We start from the raw sequence: 21,267 nt of genomic DNA, 5'->3' as shown, positions 1-21,267 counted from the left end.
AACCTTCAATTTAAGTGTGGCTGCTGCATTCTAATCAACCCGGTTACAGACAAACCCAATGTACTAAACTTTATGTAAAACTGTAGGTCATTTATCCTTATAATGTACGTAAATGAGGATTCTTATTCATATCCTAACAAAAGTGAAAACATCAGAATTTATACTTTATCATTATGGTGTGAGTGGGAAAACTCTATATCTATAAGTAATAATAAGAAAGGTTATTCCTAACATATCCTTCGCTGGAATCATAGGCTGCATTCACACAGCAGACAAAATTTGACCCAAACTCGACGTTTTTGCAGAAATGCGGTCCATATCCAACTTTTTCATAGCTGTCAGAATAACCCCTTTCCGATCTTTTGTGCCACTGAGTCACTTTTATATGTGGTACTAAGACAGATAGTTTTAAAAGCATCTGCAGTCAGAACAGTCATCTCGCCTTTCATCTGACTTTTACATTATTGTCCTGGCTCTAACAACGCATCCACACAGACAGGAGTAGCGAAGTCTGCTCCACAAGGGCCATTGTTACGAGTTGTGCTATTTTCCTTCTTACCTTCCTTTGTCTTTTTATGATGTGGTCATAACATTGTCAGCTCCCATTGCTCAGCAACATAATAACATTATTAATAACATCCATTATTACCTCTGTAAACAGTGTGCTGCTGTGTGAAGTCTACATTCTTCTGTGCATGCGGATTGTTTTGGGATCATGAACCGTTCAGACTAAAGTCTAATGGTGGTCGCATTCAATAAGTAGTTTGAACGATCACTCAAAAAAAGTCGGCAACATGTGCAAGGCCAACCGACCCACTTCTATTTTTCCCGGATGCCGATGCCAGGTCAAAGTCAATCTACACAGATCACACTGCACCAACAGGATACTGATTGGGCACATCTGTATTGTCAAAGTAATTCACTAAAGATAAGGTAGATATCAAAGCCTTGCTATATTAATAAATACGTGTGCATATTAGCAAATGTCTCCATTAGGTCCATTATTGGGCTATACACATCAACTTAGGTAATCAAATGCACCAAAACAAGCAAAAAATATAGATTCTCTACTCTGTATACTTACCATTGTAGAACAAAACTTGCAAAAAAACAAAAAGGGAAACAGTTTTAACTTCCACAAAATTAGTTTTTTTGGTCAGCCTTTTACTGAGCATGCTTCTCGGAGCCCGTCTGGGTTTTGCAGTGGAGTGGATTAGAGTACTTCCCATGTAAATCAGGACTGGAACGAATGGCAAATGGTGGAGTGGAGACGGATGTTGTGTAAATCCTGGATCAGACTCAGAGTGAACTGCACTCTCTGGATTCTCAGGACACCAAAACCATAGAATCTATCAAAAGGTTAACCTTTGGAGAAGTCAGCGAAAGGACTGATTACCCTTCCCACATCTGTTTACGTTAAATGTTTTGTTTGCATAATGTTATTTCATAAAATATCTTATTTTTGTGTGAGGCTGTGCAAGATTCCAATTTTCCCTCCAATCACTGGGTGCTCAGTGTAATTGAGCACCTTTCTTTAAGAGGCAACTGGACAGACGGAACCGGAGTAAGGCTGCAGGTACAGATCATGTAAGCCCTAGAGTCCTGAAGGCCTGTGCAGAGCAGCTCTGTGGGATTCTACAGCACCTCTTCAACCTTAGCCTGGCCCAGAAGAAGGTTCCGGTGTTGTGGAAGACCTCCTGTCTTGTTCTGGTATCAAAGAAAACTCACCCATCCGTCCTCAATGACTATAGACCTGTTGCCCTGACATCTCACATCATGAAGGTCCTAGAGAGTCTCCTGTTGGCCCACCTGAGTAAGCAAACAGTAAAACATCAGGACCTCCTTCAGTTTGCTAATTGCTGTGGAGTTGGTAGTTGAAGATGCCACCATACACCTGCTTCAACAAACAGACTGTCATCTGGACAAAGCCAGCAGCACTGTGAGGATCATGTTCTTTGATTTCTCCAGAACATTTAATACAATCCAACCTGATTTGCTTTGTCAGAAACTCCAGAAGACTCAGGTGGAGGCCTCAACAATCTCCTGGATCAAAGACTACCTGACAAACAGACCACAGTTTGTGAGACTGAAGGGTTGTGAGTCTAACCAGGTAGTCAGCAGCACAGGAGCACCACAGGGCACGGTACTCTTACCATTCCTTTTCACTCTGTACACCTCAGACTTCCAGTACAAGACAGACTCCTGTCATCTGCAGAAATACTCAGATGATTCTGCAGTCGTGGGGTGGATCAGAGATGGAGAAGAAGCTGAGTACAGGAAGGTGGTGGACCGCTTTGTGGCATGGTGTGGAAACAATCATCTCATTTTGAACGTGACTAAAACAAAGGAGATGATTGTAGATTTTAAGAGAAACAGGAATAAGTCAAAAACTATTTATATCATGGGAGAAGAAGTGGAGGTGGTGGAGGAGTATAAATACCTCGGTGTTCACCTGGACAACAGACTAGAGTGAAGATGCAACGGTGAAGCCGTCTACAAGAAGGGACAGAGCAGACTACTTCTTGAGGAAGCTTAGGTCCTTTGGTGTTTGCAGCAAGATGCTGCATATCTTCTATAAGTCTGTTGTGGAGAGTGTGATCTCTTCTCCATCATCTGCTGGGAAAGCAGCACCAGAACCAGGGACTTAAAAAAGCTCGACAAGCTGATAAAGAAGGTTGGTTCTGTTCTGGAGACTCATCTGGAACCTCTGGAGATCATTGTGCAAAGAAGGATTCTTCATAAAATGAAGAACATTATGGAGAACCCTGAGCATCCTCTTCATGAGACTGTCCTACAACAACAGAGTGTCTTCAGTTAGAGGCTTCTTCAGATCTGCTGTAAGACGGAGCGCTACAGGAGATCCTTCCTGCCCACAGCCATCAGCATCTACAACGTCTCTTTGAAGAAACCTTCATAATATGAGCTAACAACATTTAATTCCCCTTTGGGATTAATAAATTATTTTTAAATTAAATTTGAAATGAAGATAATTTTCTTACACATCCAACCTGGTTCCTAACACAAAGTGTGGAATCACTAAGACATCCAAAAAAAACCTGTGCTGGCCTTGAGAATGTCTTAACCCATCAGCATGACTGGTATGAATAAAGAGGCTATATTTCGGCCGAAATAAACACCTGTTTTTACCATGATTTTCCCCATCAAGCCAAGAGATGGGAGTTTTGGAACCACATAAGCAATCTGTTGAGTTGGTTCCCTGTGTGAAACATCAGCCCAACTTCGAGTTCTTTGGTGGTACTGCTGGTGCTGAAAGCCAGGTGGTTCAGAATCTTGGTCATCTTTCTTTCCCACTCTCATTTTAAAATAAAGTAAAGATATTATTCAATTGATTCGTATGATCTGTGATTGAAGTGTTAATTAATCTTAAAGTGTTGATTCTTAATTACTTCTAATCGTGATCAACATATACAGAAATGTCCTTGTCATTTCATGGGATTGCTAAATGGAAAGATAAAGGGTTTTTAATAAATTGTTAAAGTGATTGGTTTGTGAACTTTCATATAATTTATTGTATCTTGATCATTGTGTTCTGTATTGTTTATATAAGGTATGCTAGTTTTCATTAAAACTGCTTTTAAGAAGCACTAACCTTAAACAACACATTGATGTATTTTGCTGCTTCCTTAAAAATGACATTTAAACTTGGTAATAACCTATCAAACCATGCCTTTTTGATTAAACACGTATTTAGAATCCGTTAAGACAGGCTTTAACTCTATAAATCCATAGCTAACCGTTGTTTTTGTCTGCTTGTATTAGCCTGAATGGTAGCTGGTGGGACTGTAAGCAGAACAGCTGAGCAAAAAACAGACCAGGCATCAAAGGCCTGAATTTTGCAGCCCACACTTGGGGGAAAAATATCTGTCTGTCGGAGTCCTAATGGCCTCCAGATTGGGAAGCCTTTATTCTTTCCTTTTGTACCTGCTAAACACTTGGGCTCCAGACAGCCTCTGGAATGTGCAAAGAGGAACATGTAGGGAACATGTTTTCCTTATATCCTTTCTCTCTGCGATATGATCAATTCTCTGATGTCCACTGCTTTCCTGCAGCTTCTGTGGATTTATTCTGCTGGTGTAAATAGACTCTTCAGTGTGCCAGCTTCACTTAATTACTTCCCTCATCTCTTGACTACAGCTTTTCCAAAGTTCTCTTTGATATTTACTTTCACTAAGAAAACCAAAATCTAATAATGACTCCAATCTTTGTAGAAGGATTGCTGGGAGTTGGTTGATACATTGCTGCTTGATTTGTTTCCAGGTGTTTCTAAGAAGTCAGATGGTTGGGTTGGGCTCGGTTGCTGTGAGCTGGCCATTGCAGGCGAGTGTCGTAGAGAATGCAAACAGGTGAGATCCACAGGGCCACTCGTATGACATGTTTTTTTGTTGAATTTATTTAATCTTTTTTTTGGATTCTAAATGTACTTCAGCACAAAACTGTCTAAATAGATTTATTTGTGTTCTTGTTTCAGGCATCATCTAAAAATGACATAACAAATGTATGCAAAAAGGTCACAGAGGTAAGGCAAATATGCTCTTGCATCGCACAGAGTTTTAAACTCTAACTCAAAACTCTGAGGCAAACATCAGTGTGATTGATTGAAATCCATAAGCTACAGTGCTGCGAAAAAATATGAAGATAACCTGAGTAAATACCAATGCAGTATTCAAATGACAATTTTATTTATAACGGATAAAAGCCAAACACACCAATCTGGCCCTATGCGAAAAGTTATTACCCCCTGTTTAAATCATCAAATAACTATGGACACATATTTTCAGGATTCGATTTCACTAAGTGCACCCAGGCTGGATTTCAGGGAGACCTGTAAAATCAAGACATCACTTACATGGAAGTTGTCTGAGTATGGTAAATCATCATGCCCCAATCTAAAGAAATCCAAGAACAGATGAGAAACAAAGTCATTGACATCTGAGTCTGGAAAGATTTATGAAACAATTTCTAAGGATTTTTTGGTGTTCCGGTAAACAACAGTGAGAGCCATTATCCGAAAAGAAAAGAAAACATAGAACCGTGGTAAACCTTCCCAAAAGTGTCTGGCCTACCAGAATTACTCTAAGAACAGATCAATGACTCATCCAGGTGGACATAAAATTGCATCAGTTGAAGAGTTCCAAGGTGAGAACCTTTGCTGACCAAAATGAACACAAAGACCACTCAGACTTCTCTCAAAAACATCTAGTTGGTCCACAAGGCCTTTGGGAAACTATTGAACTAATGAAGCTAAAGTGGACGTTTTTTGAATATGTGATGGAACCATGAATTCTGCCCTCTAGCAGAATTTCTAAAAGGAGAAACTCTGACTCCCAGTTTGTGACCTTAAGTTCAAGCGCCCTTGGGTTATGCTGGAGGACAATGATACGTGTACCAGCGAGTGTGCCTCTGTAGATCTAGGCAAAAAAATGAAGGCTTTTGGAGTTGCCTAGTCAAAGTCTAGACTTAAATCAAATTGAGATGCTGTGCCACGACCCTAAATAGGCTATACTTGAAAACTCAAATGTTGTGTTCTGTTACTGTGCTAAACTAATTCAGATCATTTTGGCAGGCAGGTATTACTTTGAGTCACATGGTATTTCTAAATCTGGGGGGCAAAAATTAATTGCTGGTTTCCTGAGGGTTCCATTCTTAGCCCCCTATTATTTAACATCTTAGCCCAGATTAATAAAACACTACAATATCTCTCACCATATGTACTGTATGCTGATGAAACACAAATTGATATCTATGCATCACTGCATGATCACAGCCCACCACACTCACTGAATCAGTTTGTCCATAATATCAATGAGTGGATGGGTAAGAATTTCTTCCAGTTTACAGTGCTTTCAAACCAAACCTTTAGAACATTTGGTACCGTGCCAGAGTCCAGTTTCTGGAGCAGATCACGCTGGTGTGAACCAATTTTTGACCCTAAAATGTGCCAGAGAACCATACTCTGGCCCGGTTACAACTGCAGGTCTCTGCAAGGTTTATCTGGACACTGGATAAACTTCACAATCAGTGCAATACTGTCCCCTAAACAATCTGTTGCAGCTGCATTACTTTGTTTGGTCTGGTCTAAAAGATCTCTGTGTGAAAGCAAACCAGGCCAACTCAATTTTCTCACTTTACTGATCCCTGGACTGGATGAGCAGTGTGAGTTCGCCCAAAATGTAGATAAGTCATTGTTTTTAGTCCTAAAAATGCAAGGATACAGATAACACTAAACTACACTTAATGGGGCTATGGAACACAGAACAAGCAAGAAACCTTGGTGTTGTTTTGGACTATGATCTAAATTGTAACATCCACATAAAGTGTGTTACTAAATCAGCTTACAACCTTTAAAAAAACAACATGCCAGAAAAAAACCATTTTTTGTCAACACAGGACAACAAAGAACAGGTTGAATTATTGTAATGGTGTCTTTACAGTTGAAAAAAAATCATTCAGGCAGCTCATCCAAAATGCTGCTCACCAACACCAGAGAAATAGGTCCCATCACAAAATACATTTTTTAGTTCTTGTCAAATTCGAACCGTATAGACCCCTCAGGTCTTTAGGGACCTACTAACTCAATGTTCCTAGGACCAAGCTAAACAAGGTGAGGAACAATTTAATTGCTGTACTCCCTCTGGAACAAATTCTCCAAACCCCTTAGATGTGCAGAAATGGTTGGTTCTTTTGAATCAGGATGAAAGTATTGTCGTTTACTCCAATGTTTGACCAACAAGTCTGTTGTATTTTTCAAACATTGCATTAATATATTTAAAAAACAAAGAGTTTAGATATGGTGCATTCAATGACCAGACATAGATGAGATTTTTCCCACCCGCTGGACACCAATCAGGACCAGTCAAGGACTGATTCCTCTTACCTGCCAATTTCTCAGTGCATCTATAGATGACTATTATGTAAGTCATCTGAACACCAGTGGCAGCTAATCAATTACATTTTCCCTTCTCTCTTTCTAGAACTCCCTTTACAGCTGCATCACCAAAAATGAAAGTAAGTTTTCTGTCTCCTCACACACCAAATGATCAGTGGCAAAACACAAACTCTAAGCCCAGTATCCTTCCCTAACAAATACTGGTCCTTCTCAAAATATTAGCATATTGTGATAAAGTTCATTATTTTCCATAATGTCATGATGAAAATTTAACATTCCTATATTTTAGATTCATTGCACACTAACTGAAATATTTCAGGTCTTTTATTGTCTTAATATGGATTATTTTGGCATACAGCTCATGAAAACCCAAAATTCCTATCTCACAAAATTAGCATATCATTAAAAGGGTCTCTAAACGAGCTATGAACCTAATCATCTGAATCAACGAGTTAACTCTAAACACCTGCAAAAGATTCCTGAGGCCTTTAAAACTCCCAGCCTGGTTCATCACTCAAAACCCCAATCATGGGTAAGACTGCCGACCTGACTGCTGTCCAGAAGGCCACTATTGACACCCTCAAACAAGAGGGTAAGACACAGAAAGAAATTTCTGAACGAATAGGCTGTTCCCAGAGTGCTGTATCAAGGCACCTCAGTGGGAAGTCTGTGGGAAGGAAAAAGTGTGGCAGAAAACGCTGCACAACGAGAAGAGGTGACCGGACCCTGAGGAAGATTGTGGAGAAGGGCCGATTCCAGACCTTGGGGGACCTGCAGAAGCAGTGGACTGAGTCTGGAGTAGAAACATCCAGAGCCACTGTGCACAGGCGTGTGCAGGAAATGGACTACAGGTACCGCATTCCCCAGGTCAAGCCACTTTTGAACCAGAAACAGCGGCAGAAGCGCCTGACCTGGGCTACAGAGAAGCAGCACTGGACTGTTGCTCAGTGGTCCAAAGTACTTTTTTCGGATGAAAGCAAATTGTGCATGTCATTCGGAAATCAAGGTGCCAGAGTCTGGAGGAAGACTGGGGAGAAGGAAATGCCAAAATGCCAGAAGTCCAGTGTCAAATACCCACAGTCAGTGATGGTCTGGGGTGCCGTATCAGCTGCTGGTGTTGGTCCACTGTGTTTTATCAAGGGCAGGGTCAATGCAGCTAGCTATCAGGAGATTTTGGAGCACTTCATGCTTCCATCTGCTAAAAAGCTTTATGGAGATGAAGATTTCATTTTTCAGCACGACCTGGCACCTGCTCACAGTGCCAAAACCACTGGTAAATGGTTTACTGACCATGGTATCACTGTGCTCAATTGACCTGCCAACTCTCCTGACCTGAACCCCATAGAGAATCTGTGGGATATTGTGAAGGGAACGTTGAGAGACTCAAGACCCAACACTCTGGATGAGCTAAAGGCCGCTATCGAAGCATCCTGGGCCTCCATAAGACCTCAGCAGTGCCACAGGCTGATTGCCTCCATGCCATGCCGCATTGAAGCAGTCATTTCTGCCAAAGGATTCCCGACCAAGTATTGAGTGCATAACTGTACATGATTATTTGAAGGTTGACGTTTTTTGTATTAAAAACACTTTTCTTTTATTGGTCGGATGAAATATGCTAATTTTGTGAGATAGGAATTTTGGGTTTTCATGAGCTGTATGCCAAAATCATTCGTATTAAGACAATAAAAGACCTGAAATATTTCAGTTAGTGTGCAATGAATCTAAAATATATGAATGTTAAATTTCCACCATGACATTATGGAAAATAATGAACTTTATCACAATATGCTAATATTTTGAGAAGGACCTGTATATAAACCCCACAAGAGCATCTGTCAAGTAGGCGGACTTGTCTGTGTTACTTCTCATATTCTTTCTCACATCTGGACTAGGTTGATAAATCACCAAAGAACTCTTCACAATCTTTGATGGAATTAAGTTGTAAATACCTTACTGCTGTTTTGTAGAAAGGCTTTTAATACATTTCTCAGGACATATCTTGTGTTTGTTTCTCTAGTGGGTTCATCATGCTGCAGCTTTGTGGGCCGTCACACCAACTGCAGGGAGTTCTGTGATGCCATATTCAGGACGGACTCAACCCCAACCGAGTCCCAGATCAAGACAGTCAAAGACTTCTGCAAGAGTCACAGCCCTAAGCTGGTCGAATGTGTCAACAACTTCACAGAGTCCTACCCTGCTCGGAGCCCAATAGACAGTACGTCCATCTTCATTTGACAGCCTAGACAGTTTGTACACCTGGCAGAGCTGTAAGGTAGCATAGTGGGAGGAGATACATAGGTTTACATACTCGCATTATTACTTTTCAGTGGAGGCTGCATGGTGGCGCAGTTGGGAGCACTGGGGGGGGTCTTTCTGCATGGAGTTGCATGGTTTTTACCGGGTACTCTGGCTTCCTCCCACAGTCTAAAAAGAGTTAGATTAATTGGTTTTTCTACATTGCCCTTAGGTATGAATGAGTGTGTGCATGGTTGTTTGTCCTGTGTGTGTCTGTGTTGCCCTGCGATGGACTGGTGACCTGTCCAGGGTGTACCCCGCCTCCTGCCCATAGACTGCTGGAGATAGGCACCAGCTCCCCTGCGACCCACTATGGAAGAAGTGGTAGAAAATGACTGACTGACTGGCTTTTCAGGAGAATTCTGGTACTGAGGAAATTAGACTCACAGTTCAGTGAGAGACATTGACTGCTCTCTCACTCACACAATGTGAAGTCAAATCTGCCTGTAATATACACTATATTGCCAAAGGTATTTGTCTACATTTACATGAACATTGATAACATCCTATACTCAATCTATAAGGTCCAATTTGTTGATGGACCCACCCTTTCTAGCCATAGCAACATTAACTGATCTGTAAACATCTTCAGATATGGGTTAAGGAGTGTGTTCAAAGTTAGATGAGAAAACCAGAGTTGTTGCGTCTGCTCTATTTCATCCTAAAGGTGTTACACCTTTTAACCATGGAAGTGACAGGAACACTGGCATTCATTGATTTGGTGGTGTGATCCAATACTTTTGGCAGTTTAAATAATTAATAAGCTGTAATGACAGAATTGCATAAAAATATATATATTTCAAATGCTGTTCTAGCTTTGTTTATCAGAAAAAAAAAACAAGGCGGTGAAAATTATTAATTTTCGCAAAAACTAGATCAGAATTCCGCCACAAAATCCTGATTGGTACATCTCTCTTTTTACGCATATAACTGTCATATGTTGGTCACAATCAAACAGATTTGCCAGCACTCAGTCTATGCGATCCTGTCCTCCAGGTTTGTACTGCTGTGACCGGGCCGAAGCCCCCATTTGCCAGGCGGCTTGTAGGTATCTCCTTCGCACCATGAATACTGACCAAGAGATCATGGAGGGTTTGATTAAACAGTGTGGAACCCAGCCACTCCCTCAGGACCCAATGTGGCAGTGTTTTTTAAGCAGAGCTCACCCTCCTTCCCCACCTGAGGATGAGACACCCCATCCAGCCCAGATGGACTGTGCCAAGCTTCACTGCTGCTCCAAGGCAAACACGTCAGTCTGCAGGTGAAGTACCATGTTCAGCTCATCCTGGAAGCTAGTACATTGATGCTTTATAATTGGTGGATGTCTCATGTAATATACTTTGTTCTCTGCTGTGACAGGGAGAAATGTCAGGAGATCAGCACCCACTGGGGCAGCCAGACATGGCAAGATTTTGATCAGCTGTGTGAGTACAACCCAATGGAGATGGAGCTCATCAACTGTCTCGCAGATGTCCGAGAGCCCTGCCAGCTGGGCTGCAAGGACCTGACCTACTGCACCAACTTCAACAACAGGTCAGGCAATTTCCCACATGTTGAAGTTGATTGAACTTTACACAACTGAGAACAAGGAACTGTGTTTATTTTGATAGCATATTTCAGAGTAATTGTAGTCACTTTAGTTTTGGTCAACTAAATTTACTGTAAATTTAACCAACTAAAATATTTTTTGCTGCGTGTTACATCTGTAAGGACGTAATGTCTTTACACTCAACAAAAGACTACTTTCACACTAATGACTTCACTTGGATGCCATTTAACTAGAAAACATTTGATATGTGACACCAAACATAGTGCCTAGATATGGAATCGCACCTGGCACGCAAAAATGTAGGGAAAACAAATCATGTTTGGTTTTGGTTGAGTTTCATTATTTTCTCAATTTACTGGCTGTTTTGATTGTTTCAGTTAATATTCATTGTAAAAGGCAAATTCAAAATTGATTTTCTGATGTTTTTTTAGCTCAGTTGCTCTTCCTGGTTGTACTGGCAAAACAACCTCGTGTAATGCACCAGACTGTGAACCCAAAATTTTTGCCAGATACTGAGAGCATTTTAAAAGTTTTATTTTAACAGAAAGACTGGTGGGAATCAGGAATCCTCTGCAAGAGCAGACAGGAACTCTTTCAAGGGAAGAGGACAGGTTGGTGGCTGTTAGGGTCAGGGTTTTCCGATAGACTAACCTTTTCAGGATTAGGATGGGTTGCTCGATCTTGTTGCTTTGCTCCTTTCCTTTCCAGAGAGGTCCATGGAAGCCAGTTGAGGTGATGATGTCACAGCAGGTGACAGAGTGGACAGGAAAACTCCCTACTTTAATCGCTATGGTGATGCGGGACAGCTCGTCAGTGCGCAATCCAAAATCCAATAGACAAGACTTGGTCACATGCAAGAAGGCAGAGGCGGGCTTACAAATCAAGAGGTTAGGCAAAACTCGGGGATCGTGGCACAGAAGCAGGGTCGTTCGGAAATCCGGACCTCTGGCAGGGACAAGTCAAGACAAGAAAATCCAGAGCACAAAAGCAAGGTCAAACATAGAGATCAAGCAGGAACATGGAAAGAGCGCTGGATATCTACTAACAAGAGTCTTTGATTATCTGCCAAAAACAATGAGCAGAAGAACGTCCTAAAAACAGCAGCTGTCATCCAGAGGATGAAGACAAGAGTGGGTTGGTCTGGGAATGTTTTGGGCCGGTTAAATCCATTTAGCATTAAAGGCTACATTTAGGCTCCCTTAGGATCACATTCAGTGTCAAAATGAATGTTAAATGTATGTTAATGTAATATGTTATCAGTATTTAATACCAAGTCAAATAAGAAATCAGAGAATTGATCTAAAAATTGAGAGTAAAGACCTTGTGGATGGTACAAAACTACAAACATAATTGGTTTTAATGCTTTGAGGGTTGGATATTGTAAGTATTAAACAAACTATTGTAAGTATTAATTGGCCTGGGAGTGCTGTATAAATCTGATTGATAAAATGGTTGCTACTCCTCTTCCTTGTCTAGTAGGTGAAGGAATGTTAAAATTTAAATACTTAGCAGGAGTTCACTCATTTATACTAGCATAATACTCCTGCTGTATCCAGCCTTTTACAAGACAAAGTAATCATTCAGAATATAACAAAATGAATCAGTAACTAAGTCTTTGAAGAAAAAGACCTTATGTTCAATAAACCACATTTAATTGTTTTAGTTTACCTTTCCGTCGGAGGAGTATTTATTTCAGTGTTTCAGTGTTTAACCCTGTCTCATGCCTAGACATAGCTATTGGCTGAGCTTTTACTGCGACTTAATGTATGTGCTTTCTTTCATGCTATAGACCTAAAAACGTTGGTTATGTACTGTAACCCCAGATTCTATGAGTATAGGCGTGGCCCTTAAAGGCTGTCGCTAGTGGGTTAAAGTCGAAGCAGGATGTAGTCTATGCCTCACTGGGTCCATTCAGACCACAACCTGAAGCATCTGCTCGCATATAATAAAACCAAACTCAGCCTTCTGAATGCGTAATTACGCACTCCAAGCATTCTGCGCATCATAAGAACAGAGAAGAGAAATATCTCTGGTCAGGAAAAGGCTGAGATAACAGACTTGCTGCTGTGAAAAGAAAAAACGAAGGTTACAAACTGTAACAGTGTAACGATGAGCAGAGCCGGTCAAAAAATCTCCAGGAGGGAACGTGGAGACAGATCAGCAGCTGGATCATGCAGTGATGCAGCATAACAAACCCCTGTGTGCCACAAGCAATACAGTGGAGAATAATCTTTGTTCACAAGGAGGCTTAATGTAATACAGCCGCAGTGACAGCAGAAGTCCGTGGCTGATAATAAATATTATGGCACCCTGCGTCTGCATGCAGGAAAAAGGGGTGGCCCAATAATAAAACGCAACATAATAATAATCATTCTGTCAGAACCCTGAGAACAGAATGAGTCATAGAGAAACCTGACACATCTAGTTGTGAGCAAAGGTGTCCACTCCTAACGGTGGATCTTCACACGGCTCAATGAGAACCACAGCTGGCACTGTGCTTTCTCTCGTGTAACAAACAGATCCACGGCTGCTCTACCGGATCTTCTCCAGATCTGAGAGATCACATCGGGATGGAGGCTCCAGTCTCCGTGCCGGGGACACACCCTGGACATGATGTCCGCTCCTCTATTCAGGACGCCGGGGATGTACAAAGCTCTTATGGAGAACAAGCACCCAGCGCAGCAGTTGTCTGGCAATGTTCAGCAGCTGAGCTGAACGCACATCTCCCTGGTGATTTATATAGGCTGCTGTAACTCTCTGCAGCACCCTATATACATCTTTGACTCCCTGACCATCAGCACCGGTTCCCCCCAAGGCTGTGTTCTCTCTCCTCTGCTCTTCTCCCTGTACACCAACAGCTGCACCTCCAGTCACCAATCTGTCAAGCTTCTGAAGTTTGCGGACGACACCACCCTGATCGGACTCATCTCTGATGGTGACGAGTCCGCGTACAGATGGGAGGTGGACCATCTGTTGGACTGGTGCAGCCAGAACAACCTTGAGCTCAACGCTCTAAAGACAGTGGAGATGGTTGTGGACTTCAGGCAGAACCCAGCCCCACCTGCCCCCATCACCCTCTGTGACTCCACAATTGACACTGTGGAATCTTTCCGCTTCCTGGGAACCATCATCTCCCAGGATCTCAAGTGGGAGCCAAACATCAGCTCCCTCATCAAGAAAGCCCAGCAGAGGATGTTCTTCCTGCGGCAGCTGAAGAAATTCAACCTGCCAAAGACTATGATGGTGCACTTCTACACAGCCATCATTGAGTCCATCCTCACCTCCTCTATCACCATCTGGTACGCCGCTGCTACAGCCAAGGATAAGGGCAGGCTGCAGCGTGTCATTCGGTCTGCTGAGAAGGTGATTGGCTGCAGTCTACTGTCGCTCCAGGAACTGTACACCTCCAGGACCCTGAAGCGGGCAGGGAAGATTCTGGCTGATCCCTCCCACCCCGGTCACAGACTCTTTGAGACTCTCCCCTCTGGCAGGAGGCTGCGGTCCATCCGGACCAAAACCTCACGCCACAAGAACAGTTTTTTCCCATCTGCCACCAGCCTGGTTAACAAAGCCCGGAAACCACACTGACACTCTCCCTTTCCCCCACACCCCCTTTTTTGCTGACAGGACACCTGTAACCTGCAACTCTATGTGTTACATTAACGCTCAGCTTGGACTCCTGCTTTACTTGCACAATGATCACCTGCACTGTTGTACTGCTCTCGCACCCAATACTGCTCTATATGTACTCTCACTCACTTAAAACTGTGCACATATATTTATATTATTTTGTAGATATGTTTATACTGTTTTATTGTATTGCACCGACTACGCCAAAACAAATTCCTTGTATCTCCAAAACCGTACTTGGCAATAAAGCTTTTCTGATTCTGATTCTGATCTGACTCTGTTATCTGTGTGGAACAGAACATGCTGATCCCGCAGCAGAGGAGCGAACAGTGATCATACGCCTTTTCTGGCGAACAGGATCTATGCGCAGGCGGGTGAACCATCTTTAAAGGCGTCTCATGTGAAGCAATCTCAGCGGAACAACTATGTGAGCTGCTGACATCATTCCCAGCAGTCGCGAAATTGACAGGGCTGTCACTATGCAGCGAGGTTTGACACGGCGGAGAAGCGCTGACAGCGCGTCTGCTCTCAGCTGTGATAATTGAGCTCTCATTGTGACTGAGTTTAACTTCACCCAGAGATAAACGATAATCTGGGACAGAAACCCAGATTTAGCAGATGTTCTGCCAACTTCCTGGTGTGCACAGCTGCTTCTTCTCTGGACTGAGCCAGTAAAAGCAGATTGTCCAGATAAAAGAGGACTCTCATCCCCGCCGTGCGCAATGACTCTAGCGCTGTTTCCACACATTTGGAAAACGTATGGGGAGCGAGAGAGTACCCAAATGGCAGGCGGTTGTACTGATATGAAATCCCCTGGAAGGAGAAACGTAGATACTTCCTGTGTTTGGGGATGTGGAAATATGCGTCCTTCAGATCTATGGAGGTGAACCAGTCGTTCTGGTCAACATTTTCCATTAACCCTTGCCCCGAAAGCGGGCTTGCATTTGCTGTGGTTCTCATGGACACCAGCCAAGAGAGAGACAACCGCCATCCCTCGTCTCAGAGACTTTTCCGGGGGGGACCCATGGACAGAAAGGCTGTCCATTGGCCTTTATGCAACGCTTGGGCTCCGGGCTCACGTCAAGACTGAGATTAGTCCTCATGCAGTGAGAGGGGGTGTCAGTGTAGGTGTGACGTCTTTTCAGGGCAGGCTGTTGCTGCAGAGCCGCCAATTTCCTTCACTCACACTGCATGAAGGGTGAAGAGAAGGAACAGCAGAACTCTTCGTGGGCTCTGATTGCGCACAGAGAGCTTCTCTGGGCTCAAAAGAGGCAGCGTTAGTTGTAGAAACTGTGGAGCTGTGGCTCCTCTTAAAAGACAGTTTAGAGGATGCAGACCCACTCTGTGGTGGGGAATGTGTGCGGAGAGGTTGCCGTGAGATCGACTGATCTGACAGACAAGCTGGAATCTGTTGGAATCTTGTTGTTAGAAAACTGTTCATGTTTTATTTCAGAACATTTTTCCACATATTTAAAGTCACACACATTCCCCTCAAGAAGTCATTTCCTGGGCTTTCTCCTCCGCCCATCCCGCTGCTAATGCTGACGGGCTCTGGGAAAACGCTGAGCCACAGGTTGTTGCTTAGGTGAAAACTGCTGAGGCTGAGAGGACGAGGTTGACGGCTTGGCGGGCTCAGCTGCAGCCTCGTTCAGGTATGTCATCACAGCCAGGAAACGAGGCCATATCAGGTCTGGGCGACAGGATGGAGCGGATCAAAATCTGCCCACCAAATCATCCGATCGAGGCAGAGCAGAAGTCCGTTCACGCTAGCTTCCTCCTGGATATTGCTAGGTAGCTCCAGGAACAGTGCGCCGACAGCTGGGAACGGGGTCGTCGCGGACATCAGAAGAACCCAGGTGGCTGAGCGTCAGCTCTCTTCTGCATCCAGGCTCCCCAGCTGGGATGCAGTAACGGGACTGCTGCTACCGTTATCCTTGCGGGTGGAATAGTCCGATTCCTGCCCAACATCAAAACACGAGATGAGGCGATAGGGCAAGGTCAGCGTGCTGAGGACCGAGGCAACCCTCGCAGATGGTGTGTGGGTCGAAGCTGAGGATGTAGCCGCTCTGAGAAGACCGGCACAGGTGGATGGTGTTGGACAAATGTGGGGCCTATTTCCTCCCCACCACACTCCCTGCCGGTGGCTGGTATTTCTGCCCGCTTGTGTAGTTCTTGGTGTCCAGGGATGGGTGCTTTGGTGTGTGCTAGCTCACTCCCAGAGGGAGCTTGCCAGGTCCTTGGCCCCTGGGCTCTGTCAGGCTTCTGTTTGGGGAGCGATATGTCCCGGGGTTTTGGGTTTCTGAGTCCATGGCTGGATCTGCTCGGGCAGCTGCTGGCGGGGCCTGTGGACGCGTCACTGCAGCTCCCTGGAGCTTCTGCATTCTGGCTGCTGGGTGGTTCCCCTGGGATTCTCCCCTGCTCTTCTCTGAGGGGTTTGCGGTAATCTTGGTGATGGTTTTCCTGGGGTTCCTGTGCTCTGGGGGCCTTTGGATGTCTGTAGCTCAGATCTCCTCCGTGTCTGTCCACAAAACACATGTGAACCGGTTGGGCAAACTCCCATGAACCCTCGAGCACCCTGTAGAGGGTATAGAGCTGGTCTAGTGTTCCACAGCTGGGACGAAAACCACACTGCTCCTCCTGTAGCCGAGGTTCGACTGTCGCCCGGACTCTCCTCTCCAATACCCTGGCGTAGGCCTTACCAGGGAGGCTGAGGAGTGTGATCCCCTGTAGTTGGAACACACCCTCCGGTCACCCTTCTTATGTAGGGGACCACCACCCCAGTCTGCCAGTCCAGAGGCACTGTCCCCGACCGCCACACAATGTTGAAGAGGCGTGTCAACCATGACAGCCCTACAACATCCAGAGACTTGAGGTACTCAAGGCGGATCTCATCCACCCCCGAAGCCTTGCCACCATGGAGCTTTTTAACCACCTCGGTGACTTCCACCTGGGTGATGAAAGAGTCCAACCCCGAGTCCCCAGCCTCTTTTTCCACCACGGAATGCGTGATGGCAGGATTGAGGAGATCCTCGAAGTACTCCTTCCACCGCCCGATAATGTCCTCAGTCGAGGTCAGCAGCCTCCCGCCCCCACTATAAACAGTGTTGGCGAAGTACTGCTTCCCCCTCCTGAGGCGCCGGACGGTTTGCCAGAATCGCTTCGAGGCCAACCGGTAGTCCTTCTCCATGGCCTCACCAAACTCCTCCCAGTCCCAGGAGTTTTTGCCTCTGCCACAGCCCGGGCCACAGCACGCTTGGCCTCACGGTACCCGTCAGCCGATAGGACTCCTTCTTCAGCTTGACAGCATCCCTTACTGCCGGTGTCCACCACCGGGTTCTGGGATTGCCGCCGCGACAGGCACCGCAGACAGGCAGCAGCATCAACAATAGATGCGGAGAACACGGTCCACTCAGACTCTATGTCTCCAATATACCCCGGGATCTGGTCAAAGCTCTCCCGGAGGTGAGAGTTGAATACATCCCTGGCCGAGGGCTCTGCCAGGCGTTCCCAGCAGACCCTCACTATGCGCTTGGGCCTGCCAAGTCTGTCCGGCTTTCTCCTCCTCCAGCGGATCCAACTCACCACCAGGTGGTGATCAGTGGACAGCTCAGCCCCTCTCTTCAGTGTCCAAAATATCCGGCCGAAGGTCTGATGATACGACAACAAAGTCGATCATCGACCTCCTGCCTAGGGTGTCCTGGTGCCAAGTGCACTGATGGACACCCTTATGTTTGAACATGGTGTTCGTTATGGACAATCCGTGACTAGCACAGAAGTCCAATAACAAAACACCGCTCGAATTCAGATCGGGGAGGCCATTCCTCCCGATCATGCCTCTCCAGGTGTTACTGTCGTTTCCCACGTGGGCGTTGAAGTCCCCCAGTAGGAGGGTCAATATCCAGCACCCCTGACAGGGACACCAAGAAGGCCGGGTGCTCCGCACTACTGCCCGGCCCGTAGGCCGAGACGACAGTCAGAGACCTGTCCCCAACCCGAAGGCGCAGGGATGCGACCCTCTCATCCACTGGGGTAAACCCCAACACGAGACGGCTGAGCTGGGGGGCAACAAGCAAACCCACCCTAGCCCGCCGCCTCTCCCATGTTTTAGATGCAATTTTGCAAATCTAAGTTGTTTTGCCATATATTTTCTGATAGCTTTAACATGTCTTTCTGCTTACTCTGAAGTGACTGTATGTATATGAATTTGTGTGTGTGTATTCATAGGCCCACAGAGCTGTTCCGCAGCTGTAACATGCAGTCAGACCAAGGTGCCATGAACGACATCAAGCTGTGGTCAAACGGAACGATCAAGATGCCCTTTATGAACATTCCTGTCCTGGACATCAGGAAGTGTCTACCGGACATGTGGAAGGCTGTGGCCTGCTCTCTGCAGATCAAGCCATGCCACAGCAAATCCAGGGGGAGCATCATATGCAAGTAGGTCTACTGATCATTACAACATTAGAAACCAGATAAAAATGTCATTTCTCCCACTTTATTATAAGATTATATGTTGTTTTTTTCCATGTGTTCTTGGTATTTTCTACTGAGCAGTACCTGACTATTAATTCGTGGGACTAGTGGCTTAGAGGTCTAACATAGTCTCCTAGAGCGCTCCCTGGTTTCAAATATCAGTGATATTTTTTTTTATATTAGTTTGTTTTTGTTGTGTTGATTTTATTATTATTAATAAACCAATTTAAATAGTTTACTGCTAGATTTGGTTTAAAAACAGTCCATGGGATGCTGTTTCCATGAATGGTCTGGACACCTGCGTCTGTTGCTGGCAGGCTGCTCTGATACGGATTGATCACATGTCTGCGCCTTCATCTGGGATGCGGTGGAAAATGTTCTATTGTATTTACAAGCTGATTAAGATTTTACCGTGTCCTTCCCTGTCTGTAAACCATCTTCCTGACGAGATCAGGCTGAGATGAAACAACTTTTGGCTGATAAGTTGAACCCCCTGATTGAGCAAAAAAAAACAGATCCAGAAACTCAGAAAGAACAAAATATCGGTCGCTTTAAAAAAGTAAAGAAAATAATTGATGTGCAAATTAGAACACATTTAAATGTTTAACTTCCACATAAAATGTGTGTGTTACTATTTTAGAATAAAAATGTTTTTTTAGGTGATTTTCAAAAATATTAAAGTGGCCTGCAATAATTAAAGTTATTTTTCTATTGAACTGTTAAAACTGGTATGAGATTCTCTTTAAGGTTAAAATGTGTTTGCTTTGTAATGCATGGAATTATGAAAAATGAAACAGAACTTTGAAGATCATTAATCTGAATTTGGAAAAAGAATAGAAGTAATCTAACTTTTATTTGTTGAAGCATAGAAAGTAATTATGTTGGTCAAGTTAAAGTTCAAGCATCTTATAAAGTTATACTCTAATTTTACCTCCTTGCATTTTACTGCCACAAATGAGAGCGGCTTAAAGTCACAACTAAACAGCTGTAGACATAACATGTCTTTTTTTACGCTTGTAAACTATAAGCAAATTTAATCAACGGGTTTAGCTTATCTGTAATTGTTCTGGGCATTCAACCTTAAAAACCAAAAATCAGATTTGGACCTTAGAAGATAAAGTTTGAACCCCTGTTTTACACCTTCACATCTATGGAAAGTTATATATGTGTGCTGTGGAAACTATGCTAAAACTTGTCTTGCTCATTTATTAATTGAACAATCCTAAAGTCAGATTTTAATCAGTTTGTCTTTTCTTCTGAATTGTCTCTTCTGTTCTCAGGTCAGACTGTGTGGACATTCTGACCAAGTGTGGGGACAAGAAACGCTTTCATGAAGGACAAACCCCAGAGAGGCTCTGTGAGGTGCTGTCTCCCATCGATGACCCCGAGCGCTGCATCCCACTCCACAGATATCTCAGTGAGTTGTAGTTTATGATGGGTTATCTTCAGAGGGATCCAAAATGTCCACTCCAGTGTTTGGAAGAAGCTATTCTTTGCTTTAGTTAAATCAAAGAACCCTCCTTCAATAATGAACATACTGACAAGCTTTAGCCCCTTAGCCGATGTTTTCTTTCCAACCAATAGTTACTGGGAAAGTACCTGCAATATTGGATTCACTCAATTCTTTTGAAGTGTAATTATCTGCTAAGTGTATTAATTGATTACATATGTTCATTAAGAGGAAGGTTAATTTGGTATTTTAGACTCAGGTGTGGTACTGGGACAGCCTAGTCTGTCAATCACCACTTCTGTCTAGATTGATATCCTATCATGGAAATAAGGAAGATAATGTAAACCAAATACAGTCATGGAAAAAACAATTTATATGACTTCTTAATAAAATTGTTTTATTTTATTGAGTTCAGGCTGAGATCTGAACTATGACTGGGTCATTGCAACACTTTATGTCTTTTATTTGTAAACCATTCTGCTGTAGATTTGGAGTCATTGTACAGTTGATGCCCTGTTTTGGGCCAAGCATCAGCTGTCAGACAAATGGCCTCAAATTTGACTCTAAAATATTTTGGAACACTGAAGTGTTCATGGTTGAATCAGTTATTACAAGCTGCCTAGGTCCGATGGTTGCATAACAAACCCAAATGATCTGCCTTTTCCCACCATGCTCAAAGGAACGAAGGAGATGTTTGTGTTCATAAGCTGTTAAGTTTTCTCCAAATATCAATTTAATTCTTTTTTTAATAGGAGACTTTTCACCTTCCAGTCCTTTCAAGCAAGCCAGATGTATTTTGTCTTTTTTCTGATGAACTGTAACATTTAACATACTGATGGAGATCTGTAAAGCCTACACTTTTTTATTTTATCTTAGCCAGGCATTGACTGAACTCAGAACTTTCCAGGACATTAGCTGCACGGTGGTAAGACTTCAGGGGTGGATGAGATCCGCCCTGAGTAC

General features: G+C 43.8%; 1 protein-coding gene across 1 annotated transcript in view; it reads left to right on the top strand.

Annotated features, from left to right (window-relative positions):
* The window catches only part of reck (reversion-inducing-cysteine-rich protein with kazal motifs), a 166,699-nt gene that overhangs the window by 67,655 nt on the left and 77,777 nt on the right, over positions 1-21,267 (top strand). The window contains exons 5-12 of the mRNA XM_047349654.1: positions 4,279-4,364; positions 4,490-4,537; positions 6,993-7,026; positions 8,925-9,122; positions 10,199-10,463; positions 10,562-10,735; positions 18,606-18,818; positions 20,135-20,271. Coding sequence (XP_047205610.1) covers positions 4,279-4,364; positions 4,490-4,537; positions 6,993-7,026; positions 8,925-9,122; positions 10,199-10,463; positions 10,562-10,735; positions 18,606-18,818; positions 20,135-20,271 — 1,155 coding nt within the window. The remainder of the gene's footprint in view (positions 1-4,278; positions 4,365-4,489; positions 4,538-6,992; positions 7,027-8,924; positions 9,123-10,198; positions 10,464-10,561; positions 10,736-18,605; positions 18,819-20,134; positions 20,272-21,267) is intronic.

The sequence above is a fragment of the Girardinichthys multiradiatus genome, chromosome 21 (assembly GCF_021462225.1).
Source record: "Girardinichthys multiradiatus isolate DD_20200921_A chromosome 21, DD_fGirMul_XY1, whole genome shotgun sequence".
Classification (NCBI taxonomy): domain Eukaryota; kingdom Metazoa; phylum Chordata; class Actinopteri; order Cyprinodontiformes; family Goodeidae; genus Girardinichthys; species Girardinichthys multiradiatus.
This window is presented reverse-complemented; position numbering and strand designations above follow the sequence as displayed.